Source organism: Falco punctatus (assembly GCF_963210335.1).
Source record: "Falco punctatus genome assembly, chromosome: 11".
NCBI lineage: Eukaryota > Metazoa > Chordata > Aves > Falconiformes > Falconidae > Falco > Falco punctatus.
In genome coordinates, this window is record NC_137591.1 from 12,511,611 (window position 1) to 12,534,666 (window position 23,056).

The 23,056-nt window shown below is 39.2% G+C and overlaps 1 protein-coding gene across 8 annotated transcripts in view; it reads right to left on the minus strand.

Moving 5' to 3' along the window:
• ST3GAL3 (ST3 beta-galactoside alpha-2,3-sialyltransferase 3) overlaps window positions 1-23,056 on the minus strand; it is a 184,595-nt gene that overhangs the window by 125,059 nt on the left and 36,480 nt on the right. For 3 of the 8 annotated variants that reach the window (XM_080406921.1, XM_080406919.1, XM_080406924.1), the window contains exons 3-5: window positions 20,808-20,855; window positions 18,686-18,841; window positions 10,230-10,272 (exon numbers count right to left, since the gene is read on the minus strand). In XM_080406921.1, coding sequence (XP_080263047.1) covers window positions 10,230-10,272; window positions 18,686-18,841; window positions 20,808-20,855 — 247 coding nt within the window. The remainder of the gene's footprint in view (window positions 1-10,229; window positions 10,273-18,685; window positions 18,842-20,807; window positions 20,856-23,056) is intronic. The other 5 variants (XM_080406925.1, XM_080406922.1, XM_080406926.1 and 2 more) reach the window with 3 other exon arrangements.

The window sequence follows — 23,056 nt, forward strand, 5'->3', positions numbered from 1 at the left end:
CTCACAATCAGGCAGTAGGGTTTAACAGTAGTTTTACAAAATGCTATAGGTAGTCACAAGGCTCTGAATTTTTCTTACTCCTCTGAAGCAGCAGTTCAAAAAAAAGCTGTCTGCTGACCTGTATTATAGATAGATGTCATGAATTCAAACAGAAATCAATTATTCTAATAAGTAACACACTGAAGTTGTAAGAAGAGGAAGGCTACATATCGGGAAGAAAATGTTTCCTCCAGAAACTTTGCTGTAAATAGAGACCATAACGCTGACCTGGAGGAACCCTTGTGGGTACCCTAACTGAGCATGCCCCTATGAAACTACCAAAAATCCAAACTGCTTTAGGACAAATAATTAAGAATAGTCAGAACTCTTAGCAGTAAGAACATCTGCAGAGTGACCCAGACCAAAAAACTTCCCTGTGTACTCCACACATTGGTCTAGTGAATGCTCTTCTGCTAAGGTAAGCTCTTTCCCCCCCTCCCCCACCCTTCAAAGAGCAGCTGCTTGTCTGAAAGGACCATCCAACCAACATCCAAACTGCCATATGTAACCGCAATGAGTCAGAGAACAGAATAAAGTTTGCCTCGAAGAACTGTGAACAGCCCAATTAATCAGACCTTCGTTCATCTGGTATCACCCTTAACTTCACTGAGCATCAGAAGGTTATTCATGGCTCTCCAAAAGAGAGAGAAAGAAGTGGTATTCTAAGATGTCTGGTGCACAGGCTAACGGAGAGCTCCAAGGCTGAGCACTGAAATAAGTTTCACTTTTCAACAGGACAAATCCTCTCCTTTCCTCCTTGCTAATTCATCAAAAGAGCAACACTTCACAAGATCACCTGAGCCCAAGTTTCACGATGATAAAATGCAGCTTTGATTCCTGTACACATCTGAGTCACAAACAAACAGTCGAATGACACAACCCCTGTTGGGGATTTTTCCTTCAGTGATGTAAGAAAGCATGACTAGAAGAGGATGAGGTTTTGCTGCTGTATAGGACACTGCTCACATTTTTCAGGTCTTTAAGATTAAACCCTTTAAAGAACCAGGGGGAAGATATTTTTAAGTAGGAATTTAAAGGTCTGAAATCAAACAGAAGTATCCAAACACATTCAATATGCAAATCAAAAACTTTTTTTTTTTTTTTTTTTTGTTGGCTTTTCAGTTTATCCTTCTTTAACGAGCTGGAACAGATTGCAAGGCAGACAAGGAAGAAACAGCACATACGTGATCTGTCAGTTTTCCATCCCTCCCTTTGTAGTCATGACTGTCATTGCTGAGAGCAGGACTTGGGGCTGCAGCTAGTGTCAGGAGTAGCATTTCTGCCTGTTTTCATTTCTGCTGTGAGCTGAGAAAGAATCACAGGGGCTTTTGTGTAATGTAAGAGTACAAAGTATCTCATAGAAGTTAATTTAATTGTTTGGATTTCTCAAAAACAGCTAGAGAAAACCTTATCTGAGCCTCACAATTCAAACATCCATAGCCTCAAAAACATCTTACAGCAACAACTGCTACATGACTCCCTCCCTGGCATGGCGCATCAGACACAGCTGTAAGTAACCTTCCTCCTGCAAAGTAGCCTTCATCGTGTTGTGTTCATTGCAATGGGCACCACACACCACCAGCTCCCTCACCAGCCCTTGTCAGGTCTGGGGTCCTGCAGAGTACTTCTCCAGTACAGATTTGCCAAGGATGCTAGCAGCAATGTCATGCTTCCTCAAGGAAAAAAAACATATTCTAAATTTATTAGCCTAATCAAAGCTTAACTTGTCCTTCAGTCCTAGGACAATTTTAAACAGTACAAATAATTTTTAAAAAAAGAGAGAGAGAGACAGATTTTTACTAAGCAAGACTTACTGTCAGGTTTGCAGTCATAAGATTGGGAATGGAACAACTGAAATAAGATACACCTCTGGATTATATTTAACAGGGTTCCTTCAGTCTCTCTCACCTAGAGTTTCTCCAGCCTACCATCTCTGTAGAAAGCTAAGCATCATGGTTTCACAGCATGTCACTACTGGGCAGACCACCATCCTCCCTTCTGCTAGGCAATTCTTCTCAAGCACAGCAAAAAGGCTTCCTGCTGTCTTTCAGCATAAATGAAATATTGTTTTCTTACCTAACAGATTATAATCACAGCTGTTAAAAGTATGTCTTGGTTTTAATGCCCTTCCCCAGCGTGCAAAAAGTCTTTGGCGGAACAAACACATATACTCTTCTCTGCCTTGATGACCTACTACATATTCTTAAAATTTATGTACGGCATTCTTAGCACACAGAGACAGAAAAACTTTGACGTCTCTGGTCACGTTACAGCAATGCAGAAGACAAATTTAGAGGCAGACTGACTAAAGTAAGTTGTCTCCTCCCATGCACGCCATTTACAAAAAACCTCCTCACAACCAGCTACAATCAAAAAAGTATAAATTAGGAGCTGACAACTAAGCTGTGTCTAGATACCATATAAAAGTGTTCTTCAGAGTAAGTGACGTGCTTCAGAGGCAGGCTTGATAAACACTATAACGTTCCTTTGCTGGAATACACTTGATTTCCATTCAGCCATCAGATAAGGATTCCCTAAAACATTTCCAAGGAAAAACAAAAGGAAAGTAGATTTCTCTTTGGAGGTGGAACAGCACTGGCCTGCAAGAGGGATCTATGTCAAGCCGGGAAGGTGCCAAAGAGTTGATGCTGTGTGATGACATACATGCCTTTGGGATTTCAAACAGAGGCAACACTTCCATCAGTTTCATGATAAGCTCACAAATGCTTTCATTCAGGACAGGGAGCAACAAATCACCTGTTTCCACAATGTGTGCTAGCACTTTGTATTCTTGATATTGGTCATAGTGAACAATGATAAACATCTATGTTTTAACATAAATCTGTATCAAAACCCATGATCCCACAGAACGTTTAGCCCTTGCAGTAAACTGGATTATCACTTAGAATTAGAATGAGACTAATTCCCTTAATGGTCTTAATGCAGTATTTCTAATGTGTTTAGCTGAAGTTTTGGGAATGATCAATACTTAGATAGCCCAATCCATTCAATTTTCATAAGTTATTCAGAGATCAAGAAGGTCTTTGTAGGAGGATATTCAGTAACCAACAAGCTTACCATTGCAGAAGCTGGCCAAAACTAAAGTAACTTATCTCTGAGCTTTTGAACAGTTTTCTGAAGGAAGAACATGAAGCGTGGGTTTTTATATGCTCTTCTCCCAAGAGGATAAAGCAACAGGAAAGCCTCATGTCATTTATGAGTTTATAGATAAACCCTGAATTGGGTTTTACTAACTAAAGTAAATTTAGCCTTCTGTGAATGAAACCACTGTAAAAATTTTTGCTCAAACAACAGTTAATAGAGACTTGTAAAGTTAAGTAGTTGTAACCACATCCACCCCAGGAAAACAAACAAATACATATTTAATTAGGTTAATGCTACTGTGGTGAAGAACTACAAGTAAAGTAAGCGTTCCACCTTACTGAACCTTTTCTTCATAGAGTTCTCAGTTTTTATACAACTAATCTGTCTGGTTAAAAGAACACAAGATGTGCAAACCCAGTCCTGAGAGGAACATACCAAGGAAGAGATCAATTTCACACATACCAGGCACCTCCATGGACATCCATGTGAACAAGTCCACCTAACAAAAAGTGTTTCCTATTCAATATTTACACTAATTGGAACTGTATGTTTTTTTGGTGGTTTTTTTTTTGTGGAAACTCATATTCACCATTATGTATTGTACTCCGAATCAAAAACGGGTTGAAATGCTTATGAGTCATTCCTTTTTGCTTTTTTGTACATCAACTTTCTGCCAAGAATATGGAGATCCCCTAGTGTTTGAAGATTTATTAATAATCCCTAACAGTCCAAAAAGTCCTCAGAAATTCTTTAGAAATTCCTGCAAGAATGTTGTCCAGACGTACCAGTTCTAAACCACAAACTTAGGTATCGATTGCTTGAATTTTTGTTGTTAAGGAAAACACTTTTTCCCCTCATCCAAACTGAACAAAACTTGGTGTATTTACTGCACACTTCTACATCTTCTATAAATACATTATTACTATTTTGCGTTATACTCTCAGTAAAACTGTTTTTCCATTAACATTTCTTTCCTGTGAAACTGAACTTGGGGCAGACAGTATAAAACTGCTCTAAACAATGCCCAGCCATTCATATTTTTTGTTTTACATTCTTTTCCCACATGGTTTGGCTCATAATTACTTCCAGCTTCAGGAAACTGGCCCTTTTAGAAGTACCAAACATAAGTTTTTGACTTTGTTTGTACTTAACAAATCAAGTAACGAATCAGTTCTATCTAAGTAGCTAGGAATTCTGAGTTCCAAAATCTATCTTCTTCATCAATTGAGGCTGTGTCTAACACAGGAATCCCCCAAGTTAGATAACGGAGACTCACACGAGGAATCCTTATGACAATTCCAAAGGTTCAAAATTGAGAAAAACTGAAATGAACTAAGAGCAGCAAAACAAACAAAAAAAAAACGGGATTGCAGTTACATCCCACCCAACTGTGGGAGGTTTGATGGATGAACAACAAATAGCCCAGTAATTGAATTGTTGTGAATAGCTAGGGTTCATTTTCTTATATATTTGAAGTGCTCGGACAATTAGTATAGATTTGAAGAGATTAGGTAGAAGGACATGAATTAAAAGTAAAAAAAAAAAAAAAAATCTGAAATGAAAGAGAAATAAATAACCAACTGCCAGGAAAATACCAATGTTGTAAAGTATGCTACGCCTTGAAATAATCTTTCAGAAAAAGCATCAGGATGCTCTTGATTGTGATCATCAGGATTTAGCCCACAAGACACATTCTTACCCCTGCCTAGGCAAGATGGGAGATCATTGGGACTTCTCACTTCTTTTAACCCACCTCAGGACCACAGAAATACAAGACGACAAATGGGAAGGAAAACGGGACAAAAAGAAATGCCACAGCAGCAAGCACAGGGAAAGTCCAGCATTCCAACACATTTATTGCTTGTTTTTACAATGCTTAATGGTGAAGTACCACACAGACACAAACACTTTCAAAGCAACCTCCCACCCTAGAAACAAAATAAGGGGAAGGGGTTCCATTTCAATTCTTCATTATTAAAGCTCTGAAGTAAAGACATTTCAACAAACACAAGTAACCCAATCTGTGTGTTTCCCTAGCCCAAACTCCCTCCATTTTTACGGTCTTTTCAAAATCTAGATCAAGTTTCATTTGAGTTTGCAGGGTGAAGATTGTTATTTCTGGCTCCACCCCCCACCTCCCCAACTCGGTCTCTTTCTAAAGCGGAGTTTGAAATTACCATGAATATTCAAAAAAATCTTTGTTGCACCTCCCAAATCTACTCTGTAATATTGGAAAAACATGTAAACATACAGCATCACAAAATGTTTAGCAAAGCACAGAGCCCACTGGAAAAAATATTCCTCCTTTCAATTAAGTACAGCCTAAAAATTCCCAAAGTACACAATACAAAATACACACCATATATTGTATAAATACAGTATATTAACTATGTTAGTATTAGTTATTGTGATCAACCATACTGATCTCATAGTAATTTTTCTGACTGAGAGGGGTAGCGATTTCTTTTGCCTGTTTCTACCTTAAAAAAAATAAATTACTTTCTCTCTCAGTTAACACATTGTAATATCCACTTATCTTTTTGTTTAAGTGAAGAATGATTCTAGTAAGCTCAAGCACATCTTGAATATTTGCAAAGCTCTGAGGGAGTGGTTCTTCCCCAGTCATAGTCAAGCTCTGAGACGCTTCCTCCGTCATTCATCATCTAAGATTTTAACATCCAAGGTTTTGAGCTGACTGTAGCAGCAGGTGAAAAGATCCACCATCAGCCAAAGGGAACTTTTTTCTGGCTGTTGTTTAGAAGCATCAAATCACCAATCTAACTGCTGAAGCACCTTTGAAAACAGCTTTTGAAAGGTAAGTTTGAAACGAGGACAGAAGCAGCAGTCACTAGCTTCCATCTCACCAAGTGGCATGCCAGCAGAGTAAAGAAAGCTGGTGTAGAAGCATGAGGGCAACAACACAAGGGAACAGCCACCAAATCACAGGGATTGTTACAAAAAAGGAGCTTTTCACATGCCAAGACAAGTGAATCTACACTTGTAACATGCCAAGGCATACTCAAAGTAATTGTTAAGGTGACTAAACCAAGCATTCACAGAGTAGTTAAGTGACAGAATGAAGAATGACCACACAACCTTCACCTGGGCCCACTAAATACGCAGTAAGATACAGGCTATAATTAACTCCATGATCATATGCTGATCCTCCTACAGAAATCTCATGTAATTCAATACAAACATAGATTCTGGTTACAGAATGATTCAGAATTTGCAGTTGTAGAAACTCTCATTTCTAGAACCTGGCCAGTCTCAAAGTACTACTACAATATTTATATTTAATAATAATAAAAGCATGCAACCCTTTGCCAAGCACAGATGTTAGAAAGTGACTGCAAATCTTGGCATTTGGTGGCACCCAGCAATCCACTGGCTGAGTCGCTAATGTGATTGATGGCCTTAAGTTGTTCAGGAACTACTGGCCTTTCCAAGAATTAAGACCTGCAAATTATATCATATTTTTTGTATAAGTGCTTTTCTCTACACAACCAGTAAATGTTGGATTTTTTTTCTCAAAGGTTTTAAAACAGTACGTGGCTCTGTTGCTTGGGAAGTCCCTACCTGCGAGAAACTGATGCAACTGGCAAGTTTCTGTACTTTGTGCGCATTTTGTTTTGATATTCTCATCTTGGTAGTGACCTTATGGTTGGTACAAGCATAACTAAAAGATGAGCTCCTCTTGCAACAGATCTTTTTCACCAATCTGGTCCTAAGGAGCCTTAGGTCTTGTTTTGACTAATTCATAATTAACAAACTATGTTGCCTACAGAAGTCCCCAGCTTTATATTCATCCTGTATTTCATTAACAACCCCCACCCGGACACCATCCTGCTTTTTAAAAGACTTCCTAAAGAAGAGTTAGCCTAAGCACAGGCAACAGAAAGGAAGCATCTTCCTTCTTGATACTCTCCTGACAAGCTCAGAGCAACAAGACTTCTGGTCAGAACCAGTCATCTCCATGAAGCATCTGTACAGTATCTTTAAAACTGGCCATCCCCTTCCAGGTGAGATTCCTGGCCATACCAGCCTCACTAACACTACAGCGAGGCATGCATCAGGCATGCATACAGTTCACACAGAAAACACTTTTCAAGCGCTTCTGACAGATTTTTCTTTCCAAAGTGAACAAATCTGGTTTCATTACCATTTCCAGGAACTCGAAGAGAACGAGTGAACAGAATCATTACGTTGCTGTAACCACAACAGAATGAATTATACTTGAATAACATGCCCTGGGCATCTACAGGGTAGAGGATGCTAAAAAGTAGTAAGTAATACCTGAAAAAAATTAAAGATGCAAAGGCAAATCAACACATTACTATCAAAAGTTTTAATGCATATCTACCTTTGTAGAAAAGGTTAGTTCTCCAGGTCATTAGTTTAAATGACACCAACTAACACAGCCAGGAACAGATTTTGAGTAAAGATGGGGGGGGTGGGGGGGGTGGAGCGGGCAGAGAGAGAGAGAAAATAGAAAATTAATTGTTGCCTCAAGTGCTTCAAGTCACCCAAGGTTCTCACATGCTATCAATTAAGTGAACCCTATAAAGTTATGATCCATGGCAAAATTCCACCAGAATGATTATATCACAACAGACATCATTAAATTATTTCTGCCAATAAAGTCATCAGTGCAGAACATATTACCCCTTTCAAATCTAAGCAAATCTTTTTTAACCAGAAATGGCTTCTACAATGGTACCATCTTGATTGAGTCACAGAAAGCATTTTTAGCTACCAAGTTCCACTAAATTCAGTGTGTACTTAGAAAACGTATTTGGTACCCTGACCACACACAGTGAACTTGTGGAACTGATGCAAATTCCCCTAGGCTGTCACCCGTTCTTCTTTCAAAATTTATTTAGTATGCTTTACAGTATTCTCAGCTTTTTTCATAGCTCCCTTGTTATTAAAAAAAAAATAATCACAGAATAATTCAGGCTGGAAGGGAACTCTGCAGGTCATCAGGTCTATTCGCAAAGCAGGGCCAGCTTTACTTCCACAGAAGAAACAAATAAACAACAACAACAAGGGAAAACCACCTCCAACTTAAATCCAACAAAGGACAATTATAGGGAAAAAAAAATTATTTCACCTATGTATAGTACTTGCTTTCTTTGCTCCTTACCTTAAACTCACCTCATAGTATTTATTTTAATCATGCTGATTTTGTTACAAGCCTTTCCAGGAGCTAACTTTATTTCTTTGAAAAGCAAACATACACATTTAGGATTATATTTTTTGTTTATTTATTTATTTTAAAGTAGTCAACAAATTATTTCCTTAATCAAAAATAACAGTGAGTTTTTATCATGCGTAGGATTTAGTAAAAAATCTTAGGGTTTTGGAAGCCCTTTAGCAGGTAAAAACTTCACTTGGCCTCATACTGAAGTATAAGAATGAGCAGGCTCCGTCTGAGAGCTGCAATCGAAGCAGATAACTCTGTAAAGAGGAGGGTGGAAAAGGGATGCAACAGAGGCTTGAGGAGAAGGAAGACTCAACAGGACTTGCTAAAAGCAACAAAGAAAAGGACAGCGAACACAGAAGGACGATTGAAGCAATGGTGTGGACACAGCACGGGCTGGTATGCCAGAAGTGTGTGGACAGTCATGGGCACGTTCAATAAATTGGTCATTACAAAATAAGCAAAGCAGTCTGGAAAAAAAAACCCACAAAATTGAAGACTACTTAAAAACTTTAAAAGCTCTATTTTCCTTAACCAACGCTAAGATGTTAATTCAAAGGTTATTTACCCACTTCACAATTCTGGACTAATCTCTTTGCTTTGACTTGTACATGTATAAATTGAAGATAATGTATCATCTCATCCCACAGTACTGTAAGGGTACATAGACTACTGTCTCTAAATCGCAAGGAAGCCCCAATACAGAAAATTCGATAAAGAATATCGGTAACTGCAACCAGCATGGGTTCCAGACAGCATGCAACAAAAAGTGCAGAGAACACTGTATTAAATAAGACCAGAAAGAAACCTTGACCAGATATTCATACAGTAAATGCCATCCTTCCTGCACACTGAACAAGATAGACCCTGGGGGTGGGAACACAACACTAAAACCCCCACAATATTCCTTTTTTCTCATATGTGTTCTTCTCCAGCAGCTTTTTTTTGCCAGATCCGTTACTATAGTTGAGTTTATGTACCCAGCTGCTTCTGCAAAAGCAGCTCATACCTAGAGACTTTCTCATTTCCTGCAAAAAGCAGTTCCCAACATATTTATGAGGGGTTTATTTTATTATGGATGCTCCCAAGCTGCTCAGCAAGACTAAACTCAAAACTTTAATGTTACACCCTATCAGTACAATGAAACTTAATAATATTAAGAATAGTTTTTATATGAACTTGTTACATTGTACAGGGGATGCATCCTCAATTCATTCAAAGCCACTAGATTGCTTCGGTGCCTTTTTAAGTAGTAGAGGCAGAAAGTTTTTAGTACTTTTTGGCTCCCAATTCCACAATTTTCACAAGGCTGTTGACATCAGAAACAGAGTCGCTGGTGACCCCTAGTGTTAAGAAGTTCAGTCTCAATTTGACTGATCTGGCAAAAAGCACCAGTATCACCCTTCAGCACTTTTTTTGTTCTTCTGACATAGCAAATAGTCACTGCCTTGTGTTGATGTACTTTCTGCTCCAGTTTACAAACAAAAAGAGCAGTATCTATTTTTAAAGAATACAAACTTCTAAGCATCCCAGTAAATTGCAGATTGACAGTCTTCCTGCTTGCAAGTGTTTAATGCATTTTTCCTCATTCGGAAGATTAACAGTAGGGTATCTAGAGCAGACTGACAGTCATGGCTTCAGGTAGATGTTTATAGCCTCCTGATCAGTCATTAGGGAATTAATGACAGTGAACCACAATCTGGGCTGGCCAGCAAAGCCTAGTGTAAGGAAAGAAGCTGTAATTGCCAGGTTGCTGCAGGACTTGGCTGTCTCTGGTAGCAATGTACAGTCCAGTGAGCCAGCTGTCCAGGTGACACAAAAGTTGCTTACAACAGAAATCTGTAACTACAGAAACAAAGAAGAGTCCTACTGTTCTACTTACAATTTTGAGTCCAGGTTCAGGAGAAAGCCCAGTTTGTCATATTCTGGAAAACAAAAGCAAGGAACAGTTATCATAAAAACTGCAAGTGTCTCCTCTGCAAAAGGCCCCAAACCCAAAATCAGCAAGTCCTTATGGAAGGGCAATAATTATTTCTAACTGAAAATAGCTATATTGTAATTTCCAGTCACTAGCAGCTGTTATCACAGATTATTGTTACTTCAAGGTATTTCTAAATAAACATTTGTGAATCTCCAGGAAATACTAAAGCAAGATAATGTAGGGGTAATCAATTCAGAAATCACTAGAATTAGCCACGATATCTTTAGTCATAAATCCAAAGCACTACTGAAACCATACACGCAGTAATATAGAAGGCTTTCCTGCTTGGAGTAAAACAATTTTGCCAGTAATTTGCATGACAAAGACTCCTCCTAGGTCCCGATGTGGTAAAACTTTGAAATTTTTCTGGATTCCTTGTCTATTCCAACCCACAGCCTCATAACCAAGCAGCCCTTCTTTCAAAGAAAGTCATTCATGGTGGCAGAAATGCTCTAAGTTCAGGTGATGCCGTCCAATAGGAAACTGCAAAGTCACAGTTTATGCCACAAACAGGGAACAGCTACAGAAACAAAGTTATCACTCAGAACATCTGTAACTCCTGTATAAAGTGAACTTTGCACTCAGTGTCTTTGAATACATTGTGATCTTGTAAATCAGATACTTGATACAAAAAAATAAAACTATTAGAATTCACAGAAAAATCTAAAAGGTGCAGTGTCCTTGCATTGGGTTAAGCTTGGGGGCCTCCTCGCACTGAGAACCGCTGGGTCTCACTACCAATATTTTTTTTTAATGAAAAGCAATACAAACAGAGAAGTAAAAGATAATTCCTCCGAAGCTTAACGATCAGGATAAATTAAAAGAAACAAGAAGAAAAAAAATAATTCTCATAGCCTTTTCAAAAGAGCTCAGTGGAAATAGAGGTTTGTTTTCTTTACGAAACACCACCACAATTTCTGCAGCAGTAATATACCTAACAAGATCACAAGCTTTTCATGCTACCCAGTTACCAGCACAACTTACGAAAGCCTAAACATGTGCTTAAGACAAAAGGATTGCATCAGATAAGTCAGTATAAACTCTGCCATTGATTTCAATCCCATCAAAATTTAATTCCCAAGCCAAGGGAAGCATTATTTTTGACATAACTTAGGTAACAGAAGTTGCAGAACATGTGTGCACTTGATATTGGCACTACTATCTGTTCTCTGACAGCACCCACGTACCACCCACCATCCCTGTTGTACTTGATGTTTAGAAATGCACCTGTGCATCTCCCTTCCACCTTCCACACACTGATCGCTGCGTTTCCCCCGTGTGCTGCTTTCCTTGTAACTTCCTCTCAGTTTATTCCTCCTACAAGAATTTATTCCCTGTCCAACTTTACCTCCTCCGCATGTAGGATCCGCATGGGAAGGTATTAATTCCAGAAAAAGAAATATGCCTTCAATTTTCATTAACCCTTCCTCGTTCCAAAACCGACATCCCTATTGAGTAAACAGCAACAGGGATATATATATATATATATATTTTTTTTTTTTAACATCTACAGTCACTGATCAACCTGTCATCAGTCTTATGCCATTTGAGCTAACATTCCCTTCTTCCCAATGGGAAATACGAGAAAAGGAAATGCAGTAAAAGATACATCACCTCATAAGTACAACATCACCCTGGGCTTTCTACTAACTCAGCACAACTTCTCAACCAAAGCACCAGAAAACACTACTTAAATGCCAAGTGCCACAGATGCCGTACCTCCACTGCAATGTTTCATAAGATTTACCTTCTGTTTGTCACATGCATTTCAATTTCTCTAGGTTTAAAGTGGTTGCTTTTAACATTCACTGATGATTACTAACAGAGATATTAAGTAATCTTGTAAAATTATATACGGCAACTATCTTGCAAAAGACACTTTCAAAAAAAAAAAAATGAAGTACAGCAAAACAAAATAACATTTCTGGTTTGAAACTAGAAGCACAGGTGTGTTCTTGATTTTCAGTAGGGTGTAAATCATCCTTTCAGGCTGTAACATCAAACCAGAAGCATCTATGCTCCTTCCTCTCACTAGCTGGTGAAATGTGCAAACTACTGAAACGCTGCCCTCATCACGGGCCATCTCACACTCACTGGGAGTCCTGGGAGTCACAGCATTACTATTGGCTTGGAAGTTAACCTCTATCACCACATGCTGCTCCCCCAAGAAAGACACTAGGAGTCTCTAAATTACAGATTTAGAGGAAGTTAGCTTCCTTTTTTATCAAAAAACAGATTCTTGTTACAGATTTTCCTGTGTTATTTAGCTGTATCGTTACAAATACAGAGGCTGAAAGTCAGTGCGACACACAAAAGTGTAGCTCACATGTTGGCTGGAAGCGGTCCGGATTCTCAAAAGACAGATAAAACCCCAAACACCTGGAATAAGCCAAACACACAGAGCCCAGCTGCAAGAAAAAAAAAATCCTTGTCTGAAATTATGTATTTGATTTAAAACAAAATAAAACACATACCCAACTAGACCAAAGACAAGTACAAATGAATATAAAATACAGTATGGTCAGGGTGTGATGATTACAGGGATGGACTGAGTGGCCACACAGCTCACTGCTAAAGAAAGGGGCAATCCTACTCCTACCCTTTCCTCCCTTGAAAACACTGGCTGCAAAAGCCTGCCTTGGCACTCATGGGACCTCTCTGTGCTCTAGCCTACAGGTTGCTTTCACCCCCCATCACCTTAGTTTAAAGCCTTACTCACCAAGTTCACCAGCTAATACGCAACAATATTGCTCCTCTTTTTCACACAGTGGGATAGAGAAGTGCTAGAATATTAGAGAAAATGGAACAAAACAATCAGACAGAACAAGGTAGAAATACTCCAGCATCTCCACTAAGAACTGGCTTGGACCAGTTGGCCATGGTAACTGCGGTTTGATGTTGCCCTCTGCCAGCATCATCATGATGACCCCCCCATCAGGGCATCTCTGCACTGAAGTACAATGCAGAGCCACCAGCAGGTGTGGTGCTGGAGAAGTCCCTTCAGATCTAACCAGGTTGGTCGGTCTGATCCAATTCAGGCCATGTCTGACCCAGCAGTTTCAGGCAAGGCATTTATATGGTTGTGTGAAATAGGATATTTATTTTTTTTAAGCCAGAAATAGTAAAGGTAACAAAGAACTTATTCTGCACCCACTAGAAGATCATCATGGAAGAGTCCGAACAAGGCTTTACATTCTCAGCCCATAAGAGACTGAAAGGCTCATGAGGGATAAAAACAACAGCACTGAGAGCAAAGCAATCCTAGGACCACATTCACTTGTGCTGGGAAGCTACAGATCTCAGCAGTTAATGGTACAGTAGTGTACAGAAGCAGAAAGGAACAAACATGGGAAATGAAGTTTCATCATGCCCCATAAAAACAAGAGGTCTTTTTAGGTCAGAAATAAAATGCACTTCTACATTTCCACGAAGATCGGAATTGAATAAGAATCTAATAACTGACAATGATTTCATAATAAAGCATGTAATTAGGATTATATGAATAGAAGTACAGCAAAGCATAGCAATTTGTAAAAATGATACAAATCCTGTGCCAAATTCAATGTCGACATTATCATGGAAATTTCTCACAAGTATCCAACAGAAATCCAGCTACCAGGCAGTAAGTGAGAAATGCATTGTGTAATGCCTATAAACTCCATACAGACCACCCAAAAAGCCATAAAGCTCAGTGTACAGTAACTATCAAGTTTTCAAATTGCATTTTGCATCTGTAGCCAATATAGCTATATACAAACAAAATGGGCAAAATTTTCCCCTTATGCTACTAATCTGAAATCAACTATCCAGAAATTAACTTGGCTCACTGGTTTTATCCTTCCAAACTACCCGTAACTGATTTCACTGCTGGGTTGAATACTATTCCTTTAGCAGCTAGCTATATAGAAGCACAGTACAAATAACTTTACCCACAGAAATAGAAAATTAATTTTAACATGGGCTATATGTAGTTACAGTTCTCTCTGTTTTAATTGGTAAAGGCAAGTATAGGAGGTAAGGCAGAAGGTTCAATTTTAGGCATTTTATTCAAAATGTTTGTGTTTGTCAAAGAAATCAGTATGACACTCAAGAGACAGGAGTCCTATCAAGAACAGCTCAGACCACCCTGATACATTTCATCCTGTCCAGTGCAGCTTGGTCTCTGTGGAACTGCGGCTCCAACTAAGTTGAGCCTTGGTCCCTGTCCACATCTAAGTTCTACATCTATGGCAAAGGCCAGGTAAAATGACTTACCCTGCAATGAAAAAGGTCAAACCCCTCCCATTCACCTTGGACTAAGAAAACACATATGGACAGTTATAAAAGTTCAGCTGATGTAAAACAATTCTGCTAGAACTCAAGAGACAGGAAAGAATTAATGAAAAAAAAAAAAAAAAAAGTCATATGCAATGGATCAACTGAGAAGGACAAAAGAAAGGTTTTCTTTCAGGGTTAAAAAAATACCACTCAGGACTAGTGAGCAACAACGAAAGTACTGGACAAACAAGGAATTAATGTTGCATCCTTTCCTTAGCATTTTCACTTTAACCTCTTCAGTGACGGAACTTACTGATGAAAGCATTCTTTTCTGAGGCAATTGAATAACTGAGGGTGGAAAAAGATTGCAAAGCCACCTGGGCTCCTCAGCACTGTCCTGCATAGACTGCCTCATGTCTATATTCTGGTTTCCTCCTCACCTCCATTTACTCTTTTTGCACACAAGTTGAACAGCCTTTTTCTCCAGGTTGTCCAAATGACATCAGGGAGAACCCTGAGTATACTGGTAAGACAAAGTCCAGTCCCTGGTGCCTTTCCTTGCTCTGTAAAAATACACAGAAGAAGTAGAACTGACATCTGTAAAGACAACTGCTTAGCCCTTGCAGCCCAGTACTAGAAGCATGCCTTGTTAATCTACGTCTACATAGAACTATCTGTCCATTTGACATTTCCACCACGTGTGCAAAAAAAAATATGATTCTTCAACAACATTCAATGTAGCCTCACTTAGGCTTCCCCTTTTTGAGGGAGGAACAAAAGAACTTCCTTAACAATAATACTCCTTCAGCAAAACTTGGAATTTCACATCTATTAAAAACATTCATACACTGTGCAAACTGATCTAAGGAGACCAGTTCCAGTGCACTGAGCTCAATATTCATTTTCCACATACTGCACCTGATCAGAACAGCCGTGTTTGATGGAAATGGATATGCCAAGCACTATAAGCACAACTAAAATACAAACCTGTGAGTTTAAAGTGGGGAAGGGAGAAATCTGTCTCACAAAACCCTGCATGCCCTGGTGACACCTAAAAACAGGAGGATACTATTTATTGTTTCAGATTTAACAGCAAAAGGCAGTAATTTTCAGCTCTATACCTTCAAGGTGGTTTTCTCCCCCCTGTAATTCTTTATGGGGGCCCCCAAAGACATCTGGCCCAGCTTTACAGCTTGAGAAAAGCAGTACACCAGAGGGGTTTCCTTCATCAGACACTGCAACTACATTATTCATTCCTCAGGCACAGAAAGAACAAATAAGTAATCACTTGCTGATAGCGCTGTATAGATCATCCACCAGGACGGCCTTTTGACCAAAAAGGGGTCATTTAGCATATTACATTTTAAAACGCTCTGGTTACCTTAACGTGGACTGTGTAATTCCTTACCATTTTTTTCCTAATGAAATTAGAGCAACGTCCAATGGCAGAAAAGCAACTGACTGCTTTAAGCTGAATTTATGAAAGACTCCAATAGGAAGATGAAAAATTTCCTCCCATGAACTGCATATGCCCTTTTTCTTTTCCCAGAGAGTCATCTGTTTAAAGCCAGACTGCAACCTTTGCTAAACAGTTGTTTCATTTACTACCATGTATACACTTGGCTAATGGGAGGTAATGCTGCCCTACTGATTCTTCTGACATATTCTTTTTTTTAGAAATTGTATCAAATTTCCTAGTAAAAGTCAAGAACAATATTAAAAAAACAGTAATCTATATTGGCTTTTAGTGACTTACAAGATGTACTGACTTGATGAAGACAGATGCCACATGACAGAGAAAAATCCCACTAAAGTACTTCTATTTCAGGGTATTTTTTAAGCCACTTCTTGGCATTTGCACCTAAACTCATCCACAGCTGTATTTTCAATTGGAGGAATACAGCGTTTATAAGACGACAGATGATGATACTGAACATGCTGGCAAAGTCACATAAGGACTATGCAACCGATACATGACAGTCACTGGCAAAGATTCAAGCAGCTCCCATGGTCTACAGCTCACAGAAAGAATGAAGTAGAACTTCATTAATCAAAAATTAAAAGAAAAAAGCGTTTTTGCAGAATAAAGCCACTAAAACCAGCAGAAAAGAAATAATATTTCCCATTTACGTACTGCTTTACAGGAATGCAGAAAAATGCAGCACAGTAAGTTCACCTCTCCTTTCCCATCACTAACACGTAGCATTAGGCAGCCAGAAATACACATTGGGGGAAAAAAACAACACAAAAACGCCAACACACTAGAACCACATCAGCTCCAAATGTAAATTAAAATTGTTTTCCTCGAAGAACATCTACCAGAGCCTCAGAAATTCTATTATATAACATAACATCTTAATTAATTACCACTAATCTAGAAATCTGGGAAAGATCAGAGTTTGTAACTGTAGTCACCTATACCATACGCCTCATGGACGCCAAAGAACAGTGAGTGATCTTCTGCAAGTCACCAATGTTTTTCTCTCATGCTAGCAATTTATCACTATTCTACCAATTTGATACCTGATGATTTCCGTTGTATCCCTATTCCTGCCCTCCATCCAAAACGTAAGCAAAATCACAAATTCACTCTCGAGTTGTATTTAGGAGAATGGACACAAGGTTCTTCTTGTCCTTCACAAAATAGTTAGCTAACCATCTTCAGCAGCTGAAGGAAACAGAAAAAGTTTCCTTCATAGTTCCCAAAACAGTTAAGAACTCTACCATAAGGAATTACTAATAGCAAACTCCTAAATAAGCATGGGTTTAAACTCTCAGATGATTGCTCCACTATCATTGTGAAGTCAGCATCTGGAAGCATGGGATTGAATGTGGGCTTTCTCAAGCACATAAGCTGCAGCAGATACAGTACTCCAAGTTTTAAAAGCTCCATTTTCTTTGCATATATCAAGCCAAACTTTTGATAAGGGTTAAGAAATAAACTGAAGAAAGCAACAACAAGTTAAAATATTCAAGCAATTTGAGGAAGACCTAAATAACACTGGGTTGCTTGAGATTTTAAACCTGCAGTGAGAACAACTGCTATACAACCTGTTGGTTGTATAGCAACATGTCTAAGAACAGCATAAGCCTACAGCCAAAAGGTATTTAGAACCACAGTATTTCCAGCAAGCACATTAGCAGATGGGAAAGTTGTACATTCAGTGCACTTTTATCCTGAAGAGGCTTAGAGAAGAAAAATTTAACTTGCACGCTCTCAGGCACAGGAGGTAGAAAAAGTCTTGAACAAAAATAGCAGGGGTATAAATCTGACTTTAAAGGTCCAATGTTTGATTTGCTAGCAACAAAGTAAAACAAAGCAACCAGAGAGGGAAGGCAGGGAGAAGGAATACAAGCTGTCTATGGCAAGCAAATGAAGTCTAGATCTCCTCAAACACCCTGTGTCCTGCTTAATGTTTCTCAAGTTCAGAGCATGACACCCTCCTTTCTGAAATGGTTTCAGCTGAAACGCTGGCCTAGACATCCCCTCAAACATTTATCTTTGCTGCTCAAACTTTATCCTTCAAGGGAAGGGGCAGTCGTGAAAAGAATCACAAAAACATCTGGACTTGTGAAGGCCAGACTGCAGGGTGAACCTTAGATGGTTCAGTCTCACTCCAAGCATATTTGATTCTCACGTTCTCTAAGTTAATAATCTTCTATGAGGCAGTACTTTAAGGGTCCATAGCCAGATGATCTTCTGAACACTCAGCTCAGAAAGCCATCAAGCATAACCTAGAGAGTGTCACTAACCTGAGATGCACAAGAACTGATTACCAGTCTCCCCGAAAACTGAGATTTGTGCATTGGACAAAGAGTTAAGGGGAAAACCAAGATAAAGACAACTCAAAATACAGAGGCTGCAACAAGACACTGCCCTTCACATGGCATGATTAACAACTATGAAAGAGCAATTCTAAGCAGCTGTTTAATAAGCAAAAACAAGTCAATGAGTACTAGTTTTAAGGACCATGAAATCTTAACAGGGAGACTGTTACTCACAGCTGTTTAATTCTGACTAATAAAGAGAAAAGTGTATGTATTTTTATGTTTCAAAGTACATAACTTAAGCCCCTTCTTACCCCAACCTGAAACATCACCTACTAGGAATGGCGGGGCCTGGAGCTGCCATTGTTTCTGTGGGTTCTTTCTGGGCTCTGTCTTTTCCTGGGTCTGCAGCAAGGTGAGATGGGATGGACAGCGGAAGCACAATAGCCACAGTTTTTCTCTCTCTCCTTCCTGTTCAACAAGGAAAGCTATCCCTCAGTTGGAGAGGCATCACGCATCTTGACATTTTATTACACGTTATCAGTTTAGAGCAAGTTAAAGATTGCAGCACAGCGAATGCACAGTACTAAATATGAAAGCAATAAACATACAGCTCTCTTGGAGGTTTCTGAGCCTCCCTTCTCAAATATATGAGTTTTCTTCACATTTCTTCAATGAAAAAACTCAACCTTGTTGCAGTGGAAGGGTTTACAAAAGATCAAATTTTACTGTCTTACTCCTACCCAATCCAAGCTTGAGTTGCAATATACAAGCAGAACAAAGATCAGTGCTTTTAAAACAGACCCAGGCAGTCTGTTGGCTTCCATTAGCTTGTCTCCCACCCTCCGTATTAACAGAACTCCAAAAGACACAGAACAGTTGAACTGTTTTCACAAGTACATTTACCACCCTATCGGTAGTATCATAATACAACATTTATGATTAACTCCATAGATGCCCTCCACTGGGAACTATCCACAGGGTTAACTGCTTTCACATCAGCTAGAAGCCAAAATAGTATTAGGGGAAAAAAAAAATCCACAGTAGGCAATATTCAGAAGTTTTGCTCCAGGACAAATCCCGGCCTTATCTGTACCAACATCAATCCAGCATAACTCCAGTGTAGGTATGCCGAGTCAGACATACTCAGCTGTAATCAAAATATATCCCTGAATTTTACTCACAGATTTTTGTATCTAAAACCTATGCAACTTCCCCCCTACTTCTGCAGACTAAAGAAACCACCACCCAATACAGAAGGAGGCAGGCAACAACACACTTCAGTTACGACTGGTATGAATTAGTAGAAGGGAGTTAATAGAGGGTCTCTTCCCCCCATAAACACAACGTTTCCACTCTGCACTCAGCACCCTTGAAATGTCCCCACATCCGACCATGCACCCACAATGGATTCATTTCCAGATACAAGTTTTAGAGAAGAAGCAGGGAAAGCAGAAAGCATTTGGGGTCTTGTAAACAAAGCAAGTTACTACCACTAGCTCGGGGGTTAGTAAATCAGAAATCTATGTTCAAGCTTTGCTGTTAGTGTCAGGCAGCAGGCTTTCTTTCAGACTGTGCAGGCAGAAGACAGGTGCTATGTTGGAAGGCAGCATGTTCCCCCTCCCTAGCAACCTAAGAGGAAAGGCTAGTAAGCAAGATAAAATACAAAATCTCCACTTGGAATATTTTTTTCTTTTCTGCAAGACAGCAAATACCCCCATCTTTAAAGCGTTAAGGGGTTTTAAGTTATAAGTAACTCTTAGCCTTTCCCTTGTACTTCATATATCATTTGTTCATACATATGGTATGCCTTGGCTACAGCTCGCATATTACAAATAGCCAAATGGATAGTTACTGATTTCATGAAGTGCCCCCAACACAAAAGAATCTTTGATTTCTGGTTCAGTTTAATTGAAGGTCATGCTCAGGTTCCAAAGGAAATTAGATTGGGCAGGATTTGCCCTGGGGTTCCATAATGCTGGTCAATCTCCACCCAAAAAAATGTTTCCAGCCCTATTTGTTTAGCTACGACTCTTTTGCCTTCTCCTTCCTGGAAGCATTCCTCATGTCTTTCCCCAAATAACTCAACTGTTTGTTTAGCTGAGAAACACTCCTGGTAGCATGGAACAGTTTTTCTTCAGCTGGTGGGTGACATCATCTTAATGCCTTTCACATGAGAAGAGAAGCACAAACCACATCACTAACACATGTAACGTGTCCAGGTTACCTGCCTTGCTGGGTTATGGACGGGGTCCAACATGTTAATCCTTGTGTTCCACTAAGACCCTTCATGTTCCACCACACTTTGGAAAGGACCTATTGACCCACTTTGGCTAGATGGTTGATTCCCACAAAAGTCTGGCTCTGTGACCTGCCTCCCAACATGGCTACCATGTCCAATTAAGTAGAAGCCTTGTCATGAGGTGGGCGATAGAGAAGAAGGCAATGTTGTACCTGAGCCTATTGTATGTCCAACGGAGTCAAAGGAAAGAACCACTGAATCTGTAACACAAGAGTACAAGTTCATTTTCCCCATTTTCTTAGCACCATTTCTTGCTGTATCATTTTCTTGTTATTTTGCTTAAATACCTCCTTATGCTCCCTTCTGCCAGGAAGCAGAACAAGTTCACCAGCCAGGCAAAACAACAGGCATCTAGCAAAGGCAAACTCTGCAGTACGCAACAAATCACAACGTCATTACCTAAAGTAGCTACAATTTATTGAAAATAATTTCCTTTTATGCCTGACCAGTTTGGTCAACCTTACCAAAATGGAATCATAATATGCTTTGGACTGCTAGCCTGGAGAGCTTTTTCTTATCAAAGGCATTATCAATATTTTGTCCCCACTTAGGGGACTCATCTGTTACAAACAGCTCCTCCTTGACACTATTTGCTAAGCAAAGTATTTCGTGGTTCTTGCAGTTCTCACCGTGTTTTCCACATCTTTACTCACACTAATGGCTTCTCAATCTATGAATATCCTTCCCCTTTGTACTACATGCAGCACATTTGCCAAGTATCAAGAAAATACAACGTCTCTACTTGATACCCTTTTATTTTGCCATCTGGGGATCACAATAGTGCTTTTATCCACGATCGCAATGACAACTCTTGCTCACCCTTTAAAGCCTGGTACTTTTAGTCACCGTTTCATATGATAGGGCACACTTTGCTTCAATTGTAGATTACAGTCCCCAGGTTTTTATATGCAACTTGACTTTTGGCCACATAGAAACCTTTATTGCCTGCTTGCACTTAGCTTACTGCATGATCCAGACCCCTTTATTAGTCATTCACTTTCCTCATATACCACTCTCCCAGCCTAGAACCTGTTTGCAAAATTTATTAGTAGTAATTCAATATTTTGTTCCAAGTGGAGCTGCAATATGGTACCATCCTCAATGGTGGGCGTTTTTTCCAGCTTTATTCCTACTTAAGACAAACCAACCATTCTTTTGGTAGTAAGCCTCCTGGTTTGCCATCCATTCTGATGCCAATCCCAGCTGAAGGAGGAAGTTACTGAACTCTACTCCACCACCAGTGGAGCAGAATTGAGCCCAGAACTTCAAGGCAACTTGCCAATGGGTAAAAGACAGCAAAGAACAAACCGCCACAATAGGTTTAATAATTTTATGGAATGAGAAGCTTTAAAAATTTACACAGCAATAGCAGAACTGCCTTTCACCTTCAGCTAAATTAATAGATTGAATCCCTTAAAGTTTCTCTTTGTAACTTAAGGCCTCAGATGCCGCCAGCTTATCACACATCCTTGGCAGCACCACAGCAGCTGCCTCAATACAAGCCCTCGGCACAAGGCAGAAAGCCCAAGCACAGTCAGATTTACCGTGCTGAAAAGAGGTTAAGCTCCTACTGCACCACCTTACGTTTCGGCAGGCTACAATCACAGACGTTGACAGTTACCACCTTTCAGCTGACAATAACTTGACATAGGACTGAGCCCTTGGCTTTTCTATACTGTATATCACCTTCATGCTTATTTTCCCATTCTTACAAATTCAGTAAGAAAGTGCTAATTTTCAAAATTAACAGACTAAAACTGTTCATTTAACTGGATTTAAAACAATTTTAAAAGTAGGTCTGTGCTGTCCCATGTCCAAAATTATAGTAGTAACAAAAAAAAAAAAAGATAGATATTACTAGTCTCAAAACTTATTCCAATAAAAATAAAAATCCATCTGGACTTAACAACTGTATTTCCTCTTTTGGGGATAAAATTCAGACATCCTTATATTATTCTAAATAGCAAGGGGTTTAATTCATTTTAACTGTGTTAAATTCATCTGCCATCAATTAATTCTGAAGTATCTCTGTGGGGTTGTACTTTTAAAAAACTGTTGAGATTTTTATCAACATTAACTATTACTTTGTAGTTATTGCCAAATTTATATGTTGTTCATTTTCCTGCAATATATTTTGCACTCAAACACTGCGCATGAAATATTAGGACCTATCTAAGAATGGCTGAAAAGCATTGCAAGCACCAAATTAATACCAGTCTCGCAGCCCACAAAAATAGTATAATGTTTCATTCCTTTAACTGACAATGCTATCTTCCTCATATAAACAAAAAAATTACAAGCAGAGCAAACATGTGAGCTCCCTGTTCCAGTCCAGTCCTCCACATGACTATTAGTTTCACAGTTTCAACCTCAAACTCACGGTGAATAACCTGTATTACAG